Genomic DNA, 20,328 nt, shown 5'->3' with positions numbered 1-20,328 from the left:
TCCTGACACCTGTGGAGCAAAGGGCAGCGCCTGGGGAACATGTGTCGAGAGACCCTGTGCGGCTCGCACATGCTAGTTAGCGTGTGTGCAGAGTGGCTCCGGGGCTACATCTCGGTGCAGCACCCCACCTTCCCAAATCCTTCAGTATAGTCTGGCGATGCCGATTACCCCCGGCCCCTACCCAAGGGCATCCTTTCTTACTCCACTGCAGGAGGGAACAAGAGTCAAGAGCATCTTCCCAGAGCTGTCCCGACTCTGTGCAGGCTCCAGCTCCTGCTCCCTCCTACACAGCCGCCAGTTTCAGGAGCCTCTTCCCCAGCCCCCTCCCCTCCCAGATCCCCCTGCTGGCCCCAGGGTTGACCCTAAGACCCTGGGCCTGCAACCCCACCCCCTACCCAAGCTTGGTATCTCTTTGCCATTAATACCTTTTACACATGAGAGTGGAGATTCTTGGAGGGGTCAGGGGAGGTCAGGGTTGGGGAGTGTGGGGGGTATAATGGCTTTAAAGGTCATCTGCAGGAAGGAAGAGAAGGTTCCATCTTCCTCTGACCCTTTCCCCCCTCCCCCGACCCCTTCTCGCTCCATCTTTTCCTTCTAGTGACTCAGGCCCCAGCTCTTGGTCGGGGCTGAAGACATGCCCTCACCCCAGCCCTGGCATGTGGATGGGAACGCAGTATGGGAGTCGGTAGGGAGAAGGGACGTGGGGACAGGGAGGCAGCAGGCTAAGCGCTCCCCCTGGATCCCACGTGCCCCATTACCTATCCCCCAGGAGCATCCCACAACCCTGGAGCCAGCCTTCCCGCTCTCACAGATGGAAACCCACAGCACTGTGCGCACCCCACTGGGCTCAGTGACCTTCCCAGCCGCGTGCCTCATGCTCGCTCTGACTCGGGGCGGAGGGGACCCGAGGCACCTGCTCTAGCAGAGGGCAGGAGAGCCCGAGGATTCAGCACCACGCGGCGGACAGCGTCGGGCCGGTGCTCCTGAAGAGCAGGGGAGTGTTGCAGGCGTTTGGAAGGAGGCGGAGGCCGGGTTGGGCGCGGGAGACAGGGAGTGGGGAGGGACGGAGGAGGGGTTGGGGGCGGGCCGGGGCCGGGGGCGGGGCGGGCAGCGCTAGAAAGCGGCCGGCCGAGCGGGCGGGCAGAGCGCAGAGCTGCCGAGCCAGCGAGCGAGCGAGCCAGCGGGAGCTGGAACCCCATGCCCCCGGCTCGCTCCGCTCGGTTTTTCTCCACGCCAGAGCGGGGCGCGCAAGGTAGGGTAAGCCGGGTGCTGCTGCGGCCGCCACCGACCGTATCGATCCTGACCCTGAGTCCTGGGGTCCCTCGGGCCCTCGAGTTCCGGGGCGCCCGGGGCAGGGACTGGCCAGGGCATCCAGACAGCGCTAGTCAGGAGCTCCGGGAAGAGGGAAGGCAGCCCCCGGCGTCCCGCCTTTCTTCCCCAAAGATCGCACGCCCTGCATCTTGCTCCCTCATTCCTCCTACCCCTCCGTCCTTTGGTCAGTCTTTCTGTCTGTGCCTCTGTCTGTCTCAGCCTCTCAGGCTCCATCTCCCCAAATTTTGTGGCCCAGGCTCTCAGGCTGCCCTGCTTCCGAGGTTCTCTCTCCCCTTCAAGATTCTGTCCCTGTTGGAGCTTTGGTCTCAGCCACCCCTGTGGGAGGATTGTGGTTGACTCTTTTGGACTCAGCTCCCATTGGGTCTGTGCCCCCATCTGTGTTGGTCTTCATGCTTACCTCTCTCTCCTGTTTGCCTGCTTGAGCTGCTTCTTTCTGGGGATACACAGGATCGCAGTTCCTCTGGCCTGGCCCCAGCAGGAGATTAACCCTGGGGTGCTGAGGGGGCCAAGTGAAGAGCCCTCGTCTTTGTGGCCAGGACATGGGGTCCTTGAACTTGTTCTGCCCTTCTTCAGGCTCAGTTTCCCCTCTCCTAGCCTTCCCGAGCCCATGCTATTGTGACAGCCTGTGTGGCATGGGTGTCTGGGCGGGCAGCTGGGGCACAAATGATGGGGTGCAGAGTGGAAGAGGGAGGCAGGAGTCTCTGAGGGCCAGAGTGGACAGGGCCCTGAGGCCAAGGACGGGGAGATTGGAGGTGGTGACTTTCTCTGCTTGGTTGTGAATTGAAGAGAAAACGAAGGCAAAAGTCTCAAATGGCAGTCTATATACATAGTGCTAAGGTGTCCAAAAGTCTCACCCTGAACCCTGTTCTGAGATTTTGACCAGATGGACTGCCTGCCACCCCTGACACACACACACACTCACATCTACTTTCCCTGTTGACCTTAGGACCTGTGGCCACTTCAGTGTCTCTCCCTGGGGCCAGCCTCTCTACCTTGCTGTCTGACTTTCAAGACCCAGAGTCTCTATTTACTTCCTCAGTCAGGGGGAGAGGCTGGGAACCTTGGGTACTCATTTGAGCTTCCCTAGAGTTCGAGACTACCATTTAGAGCTTCTTCTTTCCCTCTTCCCTGGTGGGTTCTCAGCCCTCAATGGCTCCTCTATGGAAGCCCAAGGATGGGGACTGGACCCCCAAGTTTGTAACTGTGATCTTCTGCCGCAAAGCTGTTGACTTTGGGGTCCCAGGAGGTTTGTGCAGGGTGTTGGACATTCTTCTGGGTCTTCTGTTTTCTGTTTGGGCCTCTGCCCTGTGTAGTTCCTCCACCTCTGCTAAATTTAGGATGAGCGCAGAGCTCATCTCCAACCCCAGATCCAGGCAGGGCTGAGGGACAGGCCAAGGGGTGTGCCAGGAGCTTCTCATCCTAGTTAAGGGCACCACCTCTCCCTGGCTCCTCAGTCCCTGGGAAAGAAGTTTGGGGGAAGCAGAGTCAGAAGAGCTAGCCACTCTCAGGTTCCACTTCTCCCTATCTGTTTGTCTGTCTGTCTCTCTCTCTCTGCAGGAGCTGAGTCCCTCCTCATCCTCTTCCTGTCTGTCCTTTCCTGGTCTATTTCCACCTCTGTTTGCTTTTGCTGCTTCTGCCCTCCTCCCCTGGAGGCCCAGGTCTGCCAGACCCATCCATCCCCTCTGGGGCCATGGGATCACTGCTTGGGCTCCTGGCTCTGCTGCTGCTGTGGGGCGCTGTGGCTGAAGGCCCAGCCAAGAAGGTGCTGACCCTGGAAGGGGACCTGGTTCTGGGTGGGCTGTTTCCGGTACATCAGAAGGGTGGCCCAGCAGAGGAGTGTGGTCCTGTCAATGAACATCGCGGCATCCAGCGTCTGGAGGCCATGCTTTTTGCGCTGGATCGTATCAACCGTGACCCGAGTCTGCTCCCAGGAGTGCGCCTTGGCGCGCACATACTCGACAGTTGCTCCAAGGACACGCATGCTCTGGAGCAGGCACTTGACTTTGTGCGTGCCTCACTCAGCCGTGGTGCCGATGGCTCACGCCACATTTGCCCTGACGGCTCTTATGCCACCCATGGTGATGCTCCCACTGCCATCACTGGTGTCATTGGCGGCTCCTACAGCGATGTCTCCATCCAGGTACATGGGGGCTGTTGAAATGGAGGCTGGGCAGGGAAGCCAGAGCGGGTGGGTACCTGGAATTCCAGCTGAGCAGGGACTCTGGGTTACTATGTACTGGAAGAGGACTAGAGGCTTCCTTTGAGCAGCTTTTTAAAGAAGTCTAAGACAGTGCCCCTGTGGGGTCAAGTTTTAGAGATTATGCAAGGAAAACATCCCACTTCCAAGACACACACACACATCTGATGTTAAACAGCCCTAAGAAGCTTAACAGCCAGGACTTTTATGTCAGAACTCTAGTTTTGAATTCTGGTTTTCCCACTCACTGTGTGACTCTGGGCATTATTTCTCTCTTCTGTAGCTCAGTTTCATCCTTATAAAATGGGACTCATAATGCTTACCACTCTTAGGGGTGTGGTGGTAACTTAATGAGGTAACACATACAAAGCATGAATCAAGGGGGCTGGCAGATCATAAGGGTGTAATCAATATTAGCTGCTGCTGTTATTAAGCCACTTTAAAGATGAGGAAACTGAGGCTTGGAGAGAGGCAGGCCACAAGTCCAGGTGCTCACAAAGTGGAGACATGAACTTAGGCCTCTCAGCCAAGGACCTCGGGGACTGTCAGATCATCTCTCCATGTATTGGAAAGGGGAGACAGAAGCCAAGAGCAACCCAGATAAGAAAAACGGAGGGGGGGCCCAGAAGGAAGAGAAGCAGGATGTGTGTGGAGGTGAGGAGGAGGGTACCCCAGGATCTTCAGTAAGTGCAGGATAACCAGGTGAGGGGGGAGGGACCCAGGCCCTCCCTCCTGCTCTTCCCACAAGGGGTCGACAGAGGGCACAACTGATGGCCTTTGGCATACCTGGCTGCTGCGGCCCAGGGGGATCCTCCTTGTCCTTGACTGGGTTCCACCTCTTGCCTGGACCCTTCCCTGGTGCCAGCCTAGGCTGCTGGAAGTTGGGGCCAGAGCTGAGATTGGTGTTGGGAGTTGCAAGGAGGACCTCGTCTGGGGGCCTCAGCTGCCTTGAGGAGGCCAGCAGAGGGCATTGCCATCAGAAACCAGGCGGGGACCACTGACCCAGAATGCTTATTTAGGAGAGGGGAAGCAGGAGTCTGAACCATGGAGGCAGCTTCTGGCCTGGGGTGGGGAGGGAGGCCTGCTCACAGCCCTATTGCAGGGAATGAATTACCGGTTCTGCTGGGCCTGCTACTGGACGTGGCCAGCAGTACCTTAGACAGGCATGGCTGCACCAGCACCTCCATCTGTAGCCTGGGCTGGGGGCAGGAATGGGGAGGCAGCCTCCCACTGCTGATGTCTTCAGGGGCCTCTGGGGTGCTTTCCCAGCACCCCCCCCTGCACAATTCTTTTCAGGGCCCCTTGTATTTACCTCCAGGAGCCCAGTTACCTCTGCCTCACCCCAAGCTGCCTGCCTTCCACAGCTGGGCCCACAGCTCAGTGTCCATCTGCTTTTTCCTTGTCTGGGTCAAAACAAGGCTCAGTCCTTTATCCTGCAGCTGCACCTGTCTGGAATGGTTCGTCCACATTCCTGCCCCTTTTCTCTCACCGAAATCCCTATCATCTTCCAGGCACTGGGGCTTCATGTACATCATTATTCTTAATCTGCCTAGCAACCTTGGAAGGCAGGAATGAGAAACTGAGGTTCAGGGAATTTGCTAACTTGCCCAGGGGCGCAGAGTCAGACAGTACAGGGAAGGCACTGACACTGCCCGAGTAAATGTCTATGTCCCAGCTGCAAACAGAGGACCTGACTCCCTCTTGTGGAACCTGGGCCACGCCCTGCTCTCACCCACCATGCCACCAGGTTCTTGGCTGGACCCCACTCTTAGGGGCACATCCCAGGGATCTGAGGGTGAGAGACTGGCTGCCAGGTAGGCAGGAAGCCTTGTTAATTTCAGGCTCGGGCATCCAATAGAGACCCACTCTTGGGCTCTCAGGGCTATGGAGCCCTCAAATCTTAGTCTTCCTTCTTTGGGGAGCCTTTTCTTCTCTTTCCATCATCCCATCAGAATTTACTCTGGGATAGAGAGCTTAAGACCCCCGAGCATCCCAGAGGCCATCCAGTGCCTCCTCCCTGTGCAGCCAACGGATAACCTATCTCTACCCAGGACTTAGGTTTTTCCTTAGCACTCTCCTTTTGCTGCAGCTGTGCATCTGAAGGGAGACAGGGGAGGGGTTCGAGTGTGGCTCAGGACCATGGTGCCTTGGCCCTAGGTCTTTCTGAGCCCTTAGGAAGGGACAGAAAACTTGCTGCCCCCAGGGGGAAGACACACCAAGACAATGTAGGTCTTTGGAGAGAGGGAGACATCATAGATGACCACATGGGCACTTGATCCCAAAGTCTGATAGCTGGGTTGAGGGGCACAGCCGTCTCCAGCATTTGACTTGGTCTCTATCTTTGCCCTCTCAACCACCCCTGCCCCCCACCCACCCCACTGCAGGTGGCCAACCTCCTGCGGCTATTTCAGATCCCTCAGATCAGCTATGCCTCCACCAGTGCCAAGCTGAGTGATAAGTCCCGCTATGACTACTTTGCCCGCACGGTGCCCCCCGACTTCTTCCAAGCCAAAGCCATGGCTGAGATTCTCCGCTTCTTCAACTGGACCTACGTATCCACCGTGGCATCCGAGGGTGACTATGGCGAGACAGGCATTGAAGCCTTTGAGCTAGAGGCCCGCGCCCGCAACATCTGCGTGGCCACCTCGGAGAAGGTGGGCCGCGCCATGAGCCGCGCGGCCTTCGAGGGTGTGGTGCGAGCCCTGCTTCAGAAGCCCAGTGCCCGTGTGGCTGTCCTGTTCACCCGCTCTGAGGACGCCCGCGAGCTCCTTGCTGCCACCCAGCGCCTCAATGCCAGCTTCACCTGGGTTGCCAGCGATGGCTGGGGGGCCCTGGAGAGTGTGGTGGCAGGCAGCGAGGGTGCTGCTGAAGGCGCCATCACCATAGAGCTGGCTTCCTACCCCATCAGCGACTTTGCCTCCTACTTCCAGAGCCTGGACCCGTGGAACAACAGCCGGAACCCCTGGTTCCGTGAGTTTTGGGAGCAGAGGTTCCGCTGCAGCTTCCGGCAGCAAGACTGTGCGGCTCACTCCCTGAGGGCTGTGCCCTTTGAGCAAGAGTCCAAGATCATGTTTGTGGTCAATGCTGTGTATGCCATGGCCCACGCCCTGCACAACATGCATCGCGCCCTCTGCCCCAACACCACCCGCCTCTGTGATGCAATGCAACCCGTCAACGGGCGCCGCCTCTACAAAGACTTCGTGCTCAATGTCAAGTTCGATGGTAATGGTGCCAGCCAGGTCCACCAGGCTGCTGGCTCTCGGAGGGTGAGAGGGAGCAGGCCCTCAGGTTCTAGCACATGGCTAGGAAAATACAGCCCACCGCAAGTCAGGGACTTACCAAAGGGCTGGTGTCAGAGTTGGGACAAGGCCAGCCAGGCAGGGAAGTCTCCAACAGGAGCCAGGCCTGAGGTGCCACTTCCTGAGATCCTTCCAGGGAGTAGACATCTGGCCTGGCTCTGCACTGTGAGGGTCTCTGCTTCCTGCTTGGGCCTTGCCTTCTATCTCCTGCCTCTTTATCACGCAGGGAGTAGAATTGGGAGACCTCAAGCCTGTTATCAGGCAGCAGGATATCAGAAAGAGTGAGAATAAAGGTGCATCAGGATGACCCTCTAAAAAAAAAAAAAAAAAAAAAAAGGATGACCCTCTATTTTCCAGGAAAATTTCTATTCCTAATCTTGCTTTTCCACTCGAGGTGGCCATGGTCTCTTCAAACCAAAAGTTATCTTAATAAAAGTTCCAGCTTCAAGAAAAATAAATGCCACAGAGTCATCACTGTGCTTCAGAAAGAATGACTGCAGGAACAGCGAGAGAGGGTGCCAGAGCTGACAAAGCTTGGAGCTCTGGACCAGGATCAAGAAGAGTAGCAATTCCTATAAGATTGACATTCAGAGTTATGGGAGAGTCAGGCTGGGGGTTAGTGTTGCATTTGGGTCTGATTGGGTTGACATTAGAGCAAGGCTAAATTTAGCCCTCTGGGCTAAGTGGAATTTATAGTAGGGCTCAAGTTGGATTTTAAGGACTTCGAGGACTGGGTAGAAAGAGTAGAGGCTGTGGGGGACCTGCATTTGACTCCAGGCTGCACCACTCACCATGGGGTCTTAAGCATATCATCTGCTAACTTGAACGTGGGGTCCCTGCCTTCTCAGCCTGGTTGGGCAATGTGAGGATCACAGGGGGCTGGGGTTGGGAAGTGGAGTGATTTGTGAGCTGCCTGCCAAGCACATTCTGGTAAACATCAGTGGTTCCAGGTGACCACTGAGGTTGGGATTCGCTTATACTGCAATCAGTGTTAGGACTGGTGGGGGGTTGGAGCTGGAGTTATCACTGATGGGATTAAGTAGGACCAGGACTAGACCTAAGGTCAAGTTTAGCTTTTGGAGGTCTCCATGTTAAGTTTGGAGAAAGGGCTGTGGTGTGTTTTGGGATACAGTTGGGGTTTGGGTTGGAAAGTCTAAGACTGGGTTTTGGGAGTCATGGTTGAGTTGGTGTGGGCATTAGGTTTGTGGAGATGCCTGAATTTTAAGGCTGGGGTTCTGTTTGGGGCTTGGGGTTGGGGTCTGTTATTTATTTAGGCCTCTCATTTAGAAAAATGGCTGAGGTTAGGCAGGCTTTAGTGCTGGGGCGAGGATCAGAAGGACAAGGACTGACTTCAGCTCTGGGGTTTGGGTTCCATGTTAGGGCTGAGGTCACATCAGGATGACCCACCAATCCAATCCTCTCTTCCTTCCCTCCCCAACCCCAGCCCCCTTCCGCCCAGCTGATACCCACAGCGAGGTCCGCTTCGACCGCTTTGGGGACGGTATTGGTCGCTACAACATCTTCACCTACCTGCGGGCAGGCGGTGGGCGCTATCGCTACCAGAAGGTGGGCTACTGGGCAGAAGGCCTGACCCTGGACACCAGCCTCATCCCCTGGGCCTCACCCTCAGCCGGCCCCCTGCCCGCCTCTCGCTGCAGTGAACCCTGCCTCCAGAACGAGGTGAAGAGCGTGCAGCCGGGGGAGGTCTGCTGCTGGCTCTGCATTCCCTGCCAGCCCTATGAGTACCGGCTGGATGAGTTCACCTGCGCCGACTGTGGCCTGGGCTACTGGCCCAACGCCAGCCTCACCGGCTGCTTTGAGCTGCCCCAGGAATACATCCGCTGGGGCGATGCCTGGGCCGTGGGACCTGTCACCATCGCCTGCCTAGGCGCCCTGGCCACCCTGTTTGTGCTGGGTGTCTTTGTAAGGCACAACGCCACCCCTGTGGTCAAGGCCTCGGGCCGAGAGCTCTGCTACATCCTGCTGGGTGGCGTCTTCCTCTGCTACTGCATGACCTTTGTCTTCATCGCCAAGCCATCCACAGCAGTGTGCACCTTACGGCGCCTCGGTTTGGGCACTGCCTTCTCCGTCTGCTACTCAGCTCTGCTCACCAAGACCAACCGCATCGCACGCATCTTTGGTGGGGCCCGGGAGGGAGCCCAGCGGCCGCGCTTCATCAGCCCTGCCTCGCAGGTGGCCATCTGCCTGGCCCTTATCTCGGGCCAGCTGCTCATCGTGGCCACCTGGCTGGTGGTGGAGGCCCCAGGCACAGGCAAGGAGACAGCCCCTGAGCGGCGGGAGGTAGTGACATTGCGCTGTAACCACCGCGATGCAAGCATGCTGGGCTCGCTGGCCTACAATGTGCTCCTCATTGCGCTCTGCACGCTCTATGCCTTCAAGACCCGCAAGTGCCCCGAGAACTTCAATGAGGCCAAGTTCATCGGCTTTACCATGTACACTACCTGCATTATCTGGCTCGCCTTCCTGCCCATCTTCTATGTCACCTCCAGTGATTACCGGGTGAGTGACCTGCTCAAGGGCAGGCTGAGGTAGGGGGGCGGGGCAGAGCAGGACACGGGACCTTCTGTTTCCTGGTACCTTGTTGAGTCTTCTGATAACTCTGAGGCTCCAACAGGTTAAATGCTCACCCAGGAGCTCACAGCTTATGGTGGCCCAGTTGGGACTGGAGGGCAAGGTGGGAAGGCTGAGTGGGGCCTAGAAGGAGTTCTGGAACTGAACTCTGCAGTGCAGTCAGGTTGGAATAGGTAGGGTGGAGGTGAGGAGGACAGTCAATATGAAAACTGATCGGAACAGAGGGTCTGCATTGCCCTCCCCTCTGCCTCCCTGCCTTGAGTTGCGGTGGGGTGTGTACATGGTGGAAAGGTAGGCAGAGGTGAGAAGGAGGCAGGAATGGGAATGGCAGGGCAGGGCTGTGGAGCCAGCAGCCCCAAAGGGTGTGATGCTGTGAGGCCCCTTGGAGCTGGGCAGCGTGACGTGGGACCCCTGGAGCTGTGTGACTCTCAGGTTGAGAGATGAAACTAGGGAAGTCAGGAAAGGTGAAGCAAGGAGTGGGAGGTGATCTGGGATGTAGAGTTCAGGAAGGTCAAAGCAGGTGAAAACTGTACCCCAGTTGGTGGCTTCCAAGCAAAATTCCAACTGGCACTGAATGCTCCACGGGTCCGCTCGGCTTCAAGGGACAATGGCTGCTTCAGATGGGGCGCTCAGGGAAGGCCTCTCCGAGGAGGTGACAGGTGAGGGGCGCTCTGAACAATAAGAGGATAGTCTTGGGTGGTCCTCATGACTCTGGAGTAAATTCCGTGGCTCTCCCCTTTTTCCAGATGAAGAAATGGAGACTCAGGGAGGTTCAATCCCTTCCCTTAGGTCACTCAGCATGGGAGTATAGAGCAGGGTCTGAGCTGACAATCTTAACAATTAAAGGAGCAGGAAAATCGAGGCCACAGCCCTTGCAAAGGCCCCCTCCCTCAGGACAGAGGTACGGTGGGCAGGGCCAGGGCCAGGGCCAGCTGGGCTTGGCTGCTCGTGCACCTGCTGGACCACCTGCCTGGGCAGTGGAGGCCAGAGCTGGGGAGGGAATCTGCTGTGACTCAGCCTGCATTTGCATATTATTTGCACTTGCATGCTAGTCATAAGTGGCTAAGGACTCAGCCGGGAGGTACACACACTGATCCCAAACACGCATGCACACACACGTATCCCTACGTTCACACACATGTGCACATACCTGCACAGCTGGCATGCATCCATATCTACCCACCTACACACATCTGTACACATGCATCCTACACTTTCACACACAACTGCACACTCACCAATCCCTGCACACACACCCGCATATAGATACACATGCGGTTACATACCAGCACTCCATGCCTGCACCCCTATACACACACACACATGCCTGCACACACACTCCCATGCATACATGCACCTTGCATGTTCACCCTAACCCCACAGCTAGAACTTTGGTCTTCCTGGAAGACGGTGCACTGAGGCTGATGCTGGGACTGTGCCCAACCTTCCTAAAAATTCTCTGGGGCTTGGCAAACGGACCAAGGCCCAGTGCTGGATGCTTACGGTCTCCCCTGCTCCCTACCCCACCACCCAGGCAGGGTTCCCGGGGCAATGGCCAGGCCTGTGGGACAGACTCATCCTTGACCTCTCCCACCACAGGTGCAGACCACCACCATGTGCGTGTCAGTCAGCCTCAGTGGCTCTGTGGTTCTCGGCTGTCTGTTTGCACCCAAGCTGCACATCATCCTGTTTCAGCCGCAAAAGAACGTGGTCAGCCACCGCACGCCCACCAGCCGCTTCGGCAGTGCAGCTGCCAGAGCCAGCTCCAGCCTTGGCCAAGGTCAGCGTCCATCTGTGATAAGCCCCCGCCCCAGCTATCAGCATGGGGGCCATTTCCTGGGTTGCTGAGATTCTTTGGCTGGGGGTGGAGTGCCCCCTAGATGAGGCTGAACAGGAGTGGGGTGGGGGGTAGTGGTGAGCTGCTCCCCGCAGTCCTGCCTCCCTGATGCCCACCGACTGTGAAGGGATCTCAGGACTAGTCCCAACCTCCAGTTTCCTCTTCCTAGGGTCTGGCTCCCAGTTTGTCCCCACTGTTTGCAACGGCCGCGAGGTGGTGGACTCAACAACATCGTCGCTTTGAGGATCCCCACACTCCTTCCCTAACATGGCTGCTCCCCAGAACCTGGTGCAGACCCGTGTCCAGGGCCAGGAGGAAGATGGCTGGAGCACTGCAATAATCCCAACCCCGTGCCCACCCCCAGCACCACATGCCACCCTACTTACTCCAACCCTTTAGAGTCAGATGCTGGGATCCCTGGCCTGGGAGCCTCAATAATGACCACCAACTGCCCTTGTAGCTGTGTTCCCTCCTTGCCAGACCCAGGACTTGGAAGGGAGCAAGCCAGGGTCCACTCTGCCCTGGAATAGAGTGGCTGAGGACTGCAGGCCCCAATCCCCAATCAGCAAAGGTGCTTCCAGCCCTACCCCTCCCTCCTTTTAGGGCCTTTTAAATTTTTTATATAACTTATTTTGGGATAGGGAGGGGGGTTAAAATAGGGGCTGTCCCTCCCCATGCACAGTAGTCTGTCCTGTGGTTTATTTTGTATTATCTGTAAATGAAGTGTCTTTATTAAAAAAAAGAAAATCACACTTTGCCTCTGATCCAGGGAGGTCCTTTCATCCCCGCCCCAGGCTCTCAGCCTTCATTTTGCTAGAATTTGCTCACTCTGCTCTGTGCCTGTGCTAGGAGGACCGAATCCCGCCTGATGGAGAGACAGAAAATGAATAAGTCATCCTTCCTTGAAAGGAGCTGCCACAGACTGGCCAAAGCACCACTGGGGTGAGGATGGGAGATTTAAATGGATACAAGCTCATCTGGCCGTCTAGGGCAGAACTTGGGCAGTGCGAGCGATGTAGCAGGAGAGGCAGCTGACTGTGACCCTTGGCTCCTGCCTAGCATTTGAGAAACCTCTGGTCAGTGCAGAGCCAGGCTGGACATCTGAGGTGGAGGGAGCCAAGAGGAGGCAAGAGGAGGCTTGAGCATCGTGAGGAAGGAGGAGGTGGGGCAGAGAGGGGAGCTGGAGAGGCCATCTGGTGTTAGTCCGATGAGAGGAGGGAGAAGAGGCCTTTCTCGCTCCCTAAAGGAACTCGCTCAGCTGTTGGATGGTGGAGCCCAGCGTCCTCGGGCAGCCTCCGAGATTGCAGTCTGGAATTTACCAGCAGAGGGCGCTGAGGCACAGGCTCAGCCTCACTGGGCCCCCAAGCAACCGCTGCCCTCATGTGGCCTAGGGGGCTGTGGGCACCCGAATACCACAGGAGCTGAGGAACCTCTTTGGGGGAAACCGCAGAGTGCGGTATCTCAGAGGGACAAAGTCCTGCACTGGGAGACGGGCAGGCCAAGGACATTTGTTATTTTTAAGTGAATTCGTTTGCATCTATAGACTAGTGAGGCTGTGGGCTAACAATTTAACTTTGGGCTAACAATTTAAGAAATGAAAACAGAAAACTGAAAAAAGAAAATTGTAGGAGTGGCTTTCCCTCTCGAGCCAATATTTGGGGTGTAGGGATGCCAAATAAAATACAGAATGCCCAGTCAACAATGAAAGCTTTTTTTGGTGTGAGTATATCCCATACTAAATATTTTTATTGTTTATCTGACACTCAAATTTAACTGGGCGTCCTGTGTTTCCGGGCTTCCCCAGTGGCTCAGCAGTAAAGAATCTGTCAGCAATAAAGGAGGCGTAGGAGACTCGAGTTCGATCTCTGAGTCGGGAAGATCCCTGGAGGAGGGAATGGTAACTCACTCCAACATACTTGCCTGGAGAATCCCATGGACAGAGGAGCCTGGTGGGCTACAGTCCATGGGGTCGCACAGAGTCGGACACGACTTAGCGACTAAACAACAACGAACATGGTTCACAGCTGCTGCTGCTAAGTCGCTTCAGTCGTGTCCGACTCTGTGCGACCCCATAGACGGCAGCCCACCAGGCTCCCCCGTCCCTGGGATTCTCCAGGCAAGAACACTGGAGTGGGGTGCCATTGCCTTCTCCGGGTTCACAGCCAAAAAGGTACAAACGGGTAGTCAGTGAAGAATCTCCTTCTATCCCTGCTACCCATCCAGAGAGAAGGGCCCAGAGGCCTGGGGATGGGGAAGAAGGGCAGGAGGCGAGTGAAGAATTCCTCAAGTCGGTGCTCAAGTCTGTGGGCCACATCCCTTTCCTTCCCTGGGCCCCTCCTCCCTCCCCTCCCTTGGCATCTCCACTCCACGACAGGTGTCGTAGGCGGATAATCTCACCTGAGCCCGGCTCCCTTAGACCAGCCAATAGCAGGACTCCGCTCAGGGAGGGGATATGGCGGGGCGAGGTGGAGGCACCGTGTCTGCTCTTAGGGGGACCGAGGCCCCGGCGTCCCTTCGAGGACCCTTCCAATCGGGCAACCCTGGAGAGAGACCGGCGCGGCAGCAAACGAGGGTTACCGCCGGGGCGTGGATCCCGGGGGCATGGCCCCCGAGAGCAACCCAGTCCCGCCTCCGCCGCGTCGCCATAGGGCGAGGCTGCGTAGGGGCGGGGCCGGCTGCTGGAGGCTCTGGCGGACCGCAGAGAGGATGGGCTGAACTCCGCGACCGTGCGCGACTGCGAGAAGACGCGAAGGTGCTAGAGGCTGCGCAGCGAACGTCAGCGGCCCGGACGACACGGCGCGGAGCCTCCCGGCTCCCGACACCCAGACGGCTTGTGGCGCCAGAGGGCTCTTGAAGGGACCGCGGCAAGGCCACAGCGCGAAGTCCTTCACAGTCCGTTTAAGTAAGGCTGCATTTTGTATTTCCACACAGTTGAACGTCCTGGCGGCTAATTAAATGGTGAATAAGGCAAACCCTGAGGGAAAGCTCCTATGGTTGCAGTCCGTAGCTGCCTGTGAGAATGGTTGGCAGTTTTTTTCTGACGTACCTTGCAACAATGAGAAGTGCAGGAGCGAGCGGCGAGGTTGAAAAGTATCTGACAAAGTTCTTTCCCCCCATTTACAGCGAGTGAGGCGCGAAAATCAGAGTGAGCTTGGGATGGAGACTAGTTGAAGCATAAAGGGCAACTTTAAATAAGTTCGTTAGCGAAGCTGTGGGGAAGGGGCGGTGTTACACTCTTAACTGTGTACCTGAAATGTTCCTATTCTTTCCCCGCTAGGGGGAGGTGTGTGTGTGTGTTTAATGGAGGGAATTTTAAAATTTAATTTAATTAATTAATTTATTTATTTATTTTACCACACTGGGTCTTGGTTGTTGCTCTGGCTCTTTCTAATTGAGGGTAGCTGGGGCTACTCCTCGTTGCAGTGCCCGGGCTGATGGCGGTGGCTTCTCTTGTTGGGAAGCACAGGCTTTAGGGCGCGCGGGCTTCAGTAGTTGCGGCTCCCGGGCTTCGTTGCACGGTGGTATGAAGGATCTTCCGGGATCAGGAATCGAACCTGTCTCTTGCATTGGCAGATGGATTTTTTTTTAAATTATTTATTATTATTATTATTGGCCGTGGTTGGTTTTTGTTGCTGCGCGGGTTTCTCTAGTTGCGCCAGAGGCGAGCCGGGGCTACTCTGCGCTGAGGCACGCAGGATTCTCAGTGCGGTGGCTTCTTGTTGCGGACAACAGGCTCTAGACTCTTAGTTGCTCCGCGGCATGTGGGATTTTCCCGGACCAGGGATGGAACCCGTGTCTCCTCTATTGGCAGGGAGATTCTTAACCACTGGACCACCAGGAAAGTCCTGGAGGGAAATTTCTTGTGGTAAACTGTAGGTAGCCGTCAGCCTGTCTGGGTGGACTTGGATCTCTGTTAACACGGGGCTTGGGTGAGGGTGGTTCAAGGCACTCTGCTCGCTGCTCCTCCCGGTACGGGGTAGGGAGGCAGTGAACCCTCCGCAGAGGCAGATCCTTGAGAGAATATGGCAACTCAAGAAGTTAGTGATGTATTGATAGCAGAGGTGTTGGGGACAAAAAGTAGAGCTGAGGGAATGACGCAGAGCCTGGAAGAAAATTCAAGCTCTTCCCCTGGCCAAATTGTGTCAGAAGTTTGCCGCAGAGCTCCTTTCAGGTCAGAGCTCTCTGTCCATTCCTCCGACCTCACTGTGGCTGCTCTCACATCAGCTCCTGAGGGCGGGGGTCGTGAGAAGTATGGCGGAAAGGAAGAGACACTGAGGGTCTGAAAAAAAAAATGTGTCCACCCCCAACCTCCTACAGAAAAAGGGAAGGAGCCTCCCATTCCTACCCTTGTGGGCCAGCGATGGCATTTTCTCAGTTTAGGGAAGAGGGGCTAGAACTGGGGAAAGCAGGGCAAGGAGAAAAGGGGCAGGGGTGTTAAAGGGAATGGTAAGAGAGGGAAGAGTAAAACAGAGGCAGCTTGGGGTTGGGGAAGGCGGGAGGAGCAAGAGGAAGAAAGTAAACATGGAAGCTTTAAACCTGAGGACTCTTGCCAAAATGTCAGGGTTTTTTTCTTTGTTTGCTTTGGTTTTTGTTTTAAAGAAAAATCGCTTTATTCTTTCTGTGAAAACAATTCTCATAAACAATTTAAGCAGAAAAGTACAAAATAAAAATAAAAATATTGCCTCGTTTCATCACTCAAATATAACCATCACTGACATTTTTACAGCATCCTAAACATATTTCTATGCATTTTTACAGATAGAATGGAGATAGAAATACTTTCATAAAAGTGGAATTGTGCCATATGTTTATGATTATTTTTTTAGTTAAGATCTAATTTTACTTGATTCTAATTGAAGGAAGTGAATGTGAAGTGAAACTGAATAAACTCTGAACTTCACATACGTTTCTTCACCTCTAAAGATATTTTTCCCCTGAAAGATCTCTGTATGTTTAACAAAAGAGACAGTGAAATTTAGAGGTGAATATCCCTTTAGTTTCAGGGAATTGAAGGAGAGTTTGACCTGTGGTCAACCTTCTTGCAACATGAACAAGAAGAGGATGAGCTGATGCTAGCCCTTTCTGAGGCCCACTGCATCTGGTCCGAGGGTTGCTGATTGTCTAACCTGTCACTGGTGCATTGCCAATGCAAGGATGGGTGCAAGGCAGACAGACACAGATGCTATGGGGCTGTTGAGGTATTTCAGAGAAGGGAGCCCAGACACTGTAGCTTTTCTGTGCTTGCGTCTGTACTCACATTGGTTCCCATCCCTCAGGGATGATGGTATGAGAGACTCTGAATCTCATGAACCTTGGGACACTGAGATCCCTGTCCTGGATCATTTCTCCAAGTGAAATAAATTTGGTGCTGGGACAGCCTCTTGTGTCTTGTGAGCTTGATTCACAAAATCTGAAACTCACCCTGGCAGTCTTGCAGCATTATGATTTCTTTTTTATTAACCATATTCTCATTTTAGACTATATTGATTGATTAATTCCTTGTTGAGAAATTGAGAACATTTCTCATGAATTAGTAATTTTACACTGCATTAAAATGAAATTAGAGCATTGATTAGTAGTTTTTCCCTGTTAGATTTCATCAGTTTCATCATGTTTAAATTCTGTTTGGTGGCTCAGTGGTAAAGAATCTGCCTGCCAATTCAGGAGACACAATTCAGGGTCTGATCCCTGGGTTGGGAAGATTCCCTGGAAGGAAATGGAAGCCCACTCCAGTATACTTGCCTGGAGAATCCTTTGGACAGAAGATCTTGGAGGGCTACAGTCCATGGGGTCATAAAAGAGCACACATGGTATAGCGACTAAACAACAACCGAACAAACTTACTTAGTCATCTAATATTTATTCCAAATTTTGAACCAGTCTGTTGTTCCATATCCAGTTCTAACTGTTGCTTCTTGACCTGCATACGAATTTCTCAGGAGGCAGGTAAGGTGGTCTGGTATTCCCATCTCTTTAATATTTTCCACAGTTTGCTGTAATCCACACAGTCAAAGGCTTTCACGTAGTCGATAAAGCAGAAGTAGATTTTTTTGGAACTCTCCTGCTTTCTCGATGATCCAACAGATGTTGGCAATTTGTCTGTCAAACCTCCTCTGCCTTTTCTAAATCCAGCTTGAACATCTGGAAGTTCACAGTTCACATAATGTTGAAGCCTTACTTGGAGAATTTTGAACATTACTTCACTAGTGTGTGAGATGAGTGCAATCATGCAGTAGTTTGAACATTCTTTGGAATTGCCCTTCTTTGGGATTGGAATGAAAACTTACCTTTTCCAATCCTGTGGCCACTGCCAAGTTTTCCAAATTTGCTGGCATATTGAGTGCAGCACTTTCACAGCATCATCTTTGAGGATTTGAAATAGCTCAACTGGTCCACTTGACTTTGCATTCCGGGATGTCTGGCTCTAGGTAGGTGATCACACCATCGTGATTATCTGGGTCATGAAGATCTTTTTCGCATAGTTCTTCTGTGTATTCTTGCCACCTCTTCTTACTATCTTCTGCTTCTGTTGGGTCCATACTATTTCTGTCCTTTATTATGCACATCTTTGCTTGAAATGTTCCCTTGGTACCTCTAATTGTCTTGAAAAGATCTTTCCCATTCTATTGTTTTTCTCTATTTCTTTGCATTGATCCCTGAGGAAGGCTTTCTTATCTCTCCTTGCTGTTCTTTGGAACTCTGCATTCAAATGGGTATATCTTTCCTTTTCTCCTTTTCCTTTCACTTCTTTTCTTTCCTCAGCTATTTGTAAGACCTCCTCAGACAACCATTTTGCCTTTCTGCATTTCTTTTTCTTGGGGATGGTCTTAATCACTGCCTCCTGTACAATGTCACAAACCTCTATCCATAGTTCTTCAGGCACTCTTGTCTATCAGATCTAATCCCTGGAGTTTATTTGTCACTTCCACTGTATAATCATAAGGGATTTGATTTAGGTCATACCTGAATGATCTAGTGGTTTTCCCTACTTTCTTCAATTTAAGTTTGATTTGGCAATAAGGAGTTCATGATCTGAGCCACAGTCAGCTCCCGGTCTTGTTTTTGCTGACTGTATAGAGCTTCTCTGCCGGGGTCTAGCCCCGGTGGATCCAGGGAATTTGAAGCGGGGACGGCGTTGGCAAGGATCCGCAAACAACTGCTTAATTAAATGTTAATTAAGGATATAAAGAGTAATAGAATAAGGATAGCTCAGTAGGAAAATTCAGTTAAGAAAAGAGGCTGAAATAAGGATAGCTCAGTGAGGAAATTCAGTGGAGAAAAGAGGCTGAATAATTCAGCCAGAAGGTAAGAGAAAGAACGACATGCGGAGACCAAGTTTCGGTGAACAAGGCCTGCACTTTATTTTCCAAAGTAGTTTTTATACCTTAAGTTATGCATAGAGGATAATGGGGGAAGGGGTAGAGTTGTGTAGTAAGCCAGGCTTTCTTCCTGCAAACTTATCATATGCAAAAGTTTAGGTGATTTGCATCATCTTCTGGCCTGGAGGCCTGTTAACATTTTAAGACCCTTTCTTCAGAAAACTTATTTTTCTCTAAAGGTGATTAGTCAAGCACCACCCTCAAAAGCATTAGATAAAGTTGCATTCTTACAGAGCAAAGGTGTGGTGAGCTATAACAAGAAAAAGAATTAACTCAAGGGTCCCAGGTTGCAAACATTAAAGCTACTACTTACACCAATTATATTAATCAATACACTGCCAGGGACACAGCAGGTAAGGGATATGGAGACTTAGCAGCAAACATTGGCCCAACAAGTGAAAAACCCTTCACCAATACAATTTCTAATCAATCTTTTAACTGCTCAAAGGACTCTGTATTTAGACAGTTTAGAACATCTTATGTCTCTCACAGTTGGGAGGCTCTGAGCAATCACATGTGGCCGGAAAAACCTATTCAGACAGGCTAGAGGACTTCCAAAGGAGTTTGTAGGTTGAAACACTGTCACACCCAGGAATTATTAACTGGAGCTGTAAGCTAACTCTTTTTTCAGAGAGAGGTAGTGGGGGACAGCCCCCCATAAAGTCAGAGGTGTAGGTGAAAGCACAAAGCAGAAAGTAGGCAAACTCTGGTTTGGGGGGTAGATACTTGAGAATTTCCAGGGGAACTCCTGAGGCTCGATCCCGCCTTTGCGTATGCCAAGCCTCCTTCCTCATAACCTTTGCCACAGGCGGAGCTCGCTCCCAGCACTTCTCCATCTTTGGCTGCAAAGAATATAATCAATCTGATTTCTGTATTGACCATCTGGTGATGTCCATGTGTAGAGTCTTCTCTTGTGTTGTTGGAAGAGGGTGTTTGCTATGACCAGTGCATTCTCTTGGCAAAACTCTTTTAGCCACTGCCCAGCTTCATTTTGTACTCCAAGACCAAATTTGCCTGTTACTCCAGGTGTCTCTTGACTTCCTACTTTTGCATTCCAGTCCCCTATGATGAAAAGGACATGTTTTTTGGGTGTTAGTTCTAGAAGGTCTTGTAGGTCTTCATAGAACCACTCAACTTCATCTTCTTCAGCATTACTGGTTGGGGCATAGACTTGAATTACTGTGATATTGAATGGTTTGCCTTGGAAACAAACTGAGATCATTCTGTCGTTTTTGAGATTGCACCTGTCACGCGAGTGTATGTTCCTTGGTTCTTTGTCTCGTCACAACAAAGATTTGGAGCGACGGACATTAAAGCCCTCGGTGCGTCACAGCTCTCAGGTCTTGGAAAAACCGTGTGATAGCTCTTAGGCAAATCAGTGTTACAGCTCTATTTTATTTAGAAGATAGCAGGAGAATCCATCTTCGAAGCGTGAGGGCATGCCAACCCAAAGACTCGAAGAGAAGAGAGTGGAGAAGCGTGCAGGGGAGGGAGAGAGGGAGAGAGAAAGAAAGAGCGCATACACATGGGAGAGAGAGAAAGAGTAGTTGGCTCCTCCTTTTATATGTTTTTTCCTCCACCTGGGCCTGCCCTATGCAAATTGGGCTTAGCCAGGAGTGCTGTTTGTTCTACCTTAAGTCTTCACTCTGGTCCTCGGACCTTCCTTTGACCTTCCTTTGTTCTATTCGAAGG

The 20,328-nt window shown here is 53.0% G+C and overlaps 2 protein-coding genes and 1 long non-coding RNA gene across 3 annotated transcripts in view; 2 read left to right on the top strand and 1 right to left on the bottom strand.

The window, feature by feature from the left end:
- Positions 1-1,991: 1,991 nt before the first annotated feature.
- GRM2 (glutamate metabotropic receptor 2) lies at positions 1,992-12,009 on the top strand. Its single transcript, XM_086367766.1, has 5 exons — positions 1,992-3,472; positions 5,914-6,751; positions 8,273-9,348; positions 11,020-11,200; positions 11,427-12,009. The coding sequence occupies exons 1-5, from the start codon at positions 3,023-3,025 to the stop codon at positions 11,498-11,500; spliced, it is 2,619 nt and encodes an 872-aa protein (XP_086223892.1). The 5' UTR covers positions 1,992-3,022; the 3' UTR covers positions 11,501-12,009.
- On the bottom strand, positions 11,955-13,787 carry LOC147348449 (uncharacterized). Its single transcript, XR_015151584.1, has 2 exons — positions 13,655-13,787; positions 11,955-12,565 (listed from the first exon to the last, which is right to left on the bottom strand). It is a non-coding gene; the product is annotated as an uncharacterized LOC147348449 (long non-coding RNA).
- A 55-nt stretch (positions 13,788-13,842) lies between these two features.
- Positions 13,843-20,328, top strand: part of LOC147348446 (IQ domain-containing protein F5-like) — a 65,383-nt gene continuing 58,897 nt past the window's right edge. The window contains exon 1 of the mRNA XM_086367769.1: positions 13,843-14,159. The gene's annotated coding sequence lies outside the window, so the exon portion shown is untranslated. The remainder of the gene's footprint in view (positions 14,160-20,328) is intronic.

Source organism: Bos grunniens, chromosome 22, assembly GCF_055505025.1.
Source record: "Bos grunniens cultivar Pamir isolate PY7600 chromosome 22, Bosgru_T2T1.0, whole genome shotgun sequence".
Taxonomy (NCBI): domain Eukaryota; kingdom Metazoa; phylum Chordata; class Mammalia; order Artiodactyla; family Bovidae; genus Bos; species Bos grunniens.
The sequence above is the reverse complement of the archived record's forward strand: the minus strand, read 5'-3'. Positions and strand labels throughout refer to the sequence as shown.

Bases quoted from the DNA above. Each gene is read 5' to 3' on its own strand.
- GRM2 (XM_086367766.1), top strand. From the start codon at position 3,023: ATGGGATCACTGCTTGGGCTCCTGGCTCTGCTGCTGCTGTGGGGCGCT. The intron at 3,473-5,913 runs GTACATGGGGGC...ACCCCACTGCAG, and splicing joins ACAGCGATGTCTCCATCCAG to GTGGCCAACCTCCTGCGGCT. The intron at 6,752-8,272 runs GTAATGGTGCCA...CCCCAACCCCAG, and splicing joins GCTCAATGTCAAGTTCGATG to CCCCCTTCCGCCCAGCTGAT.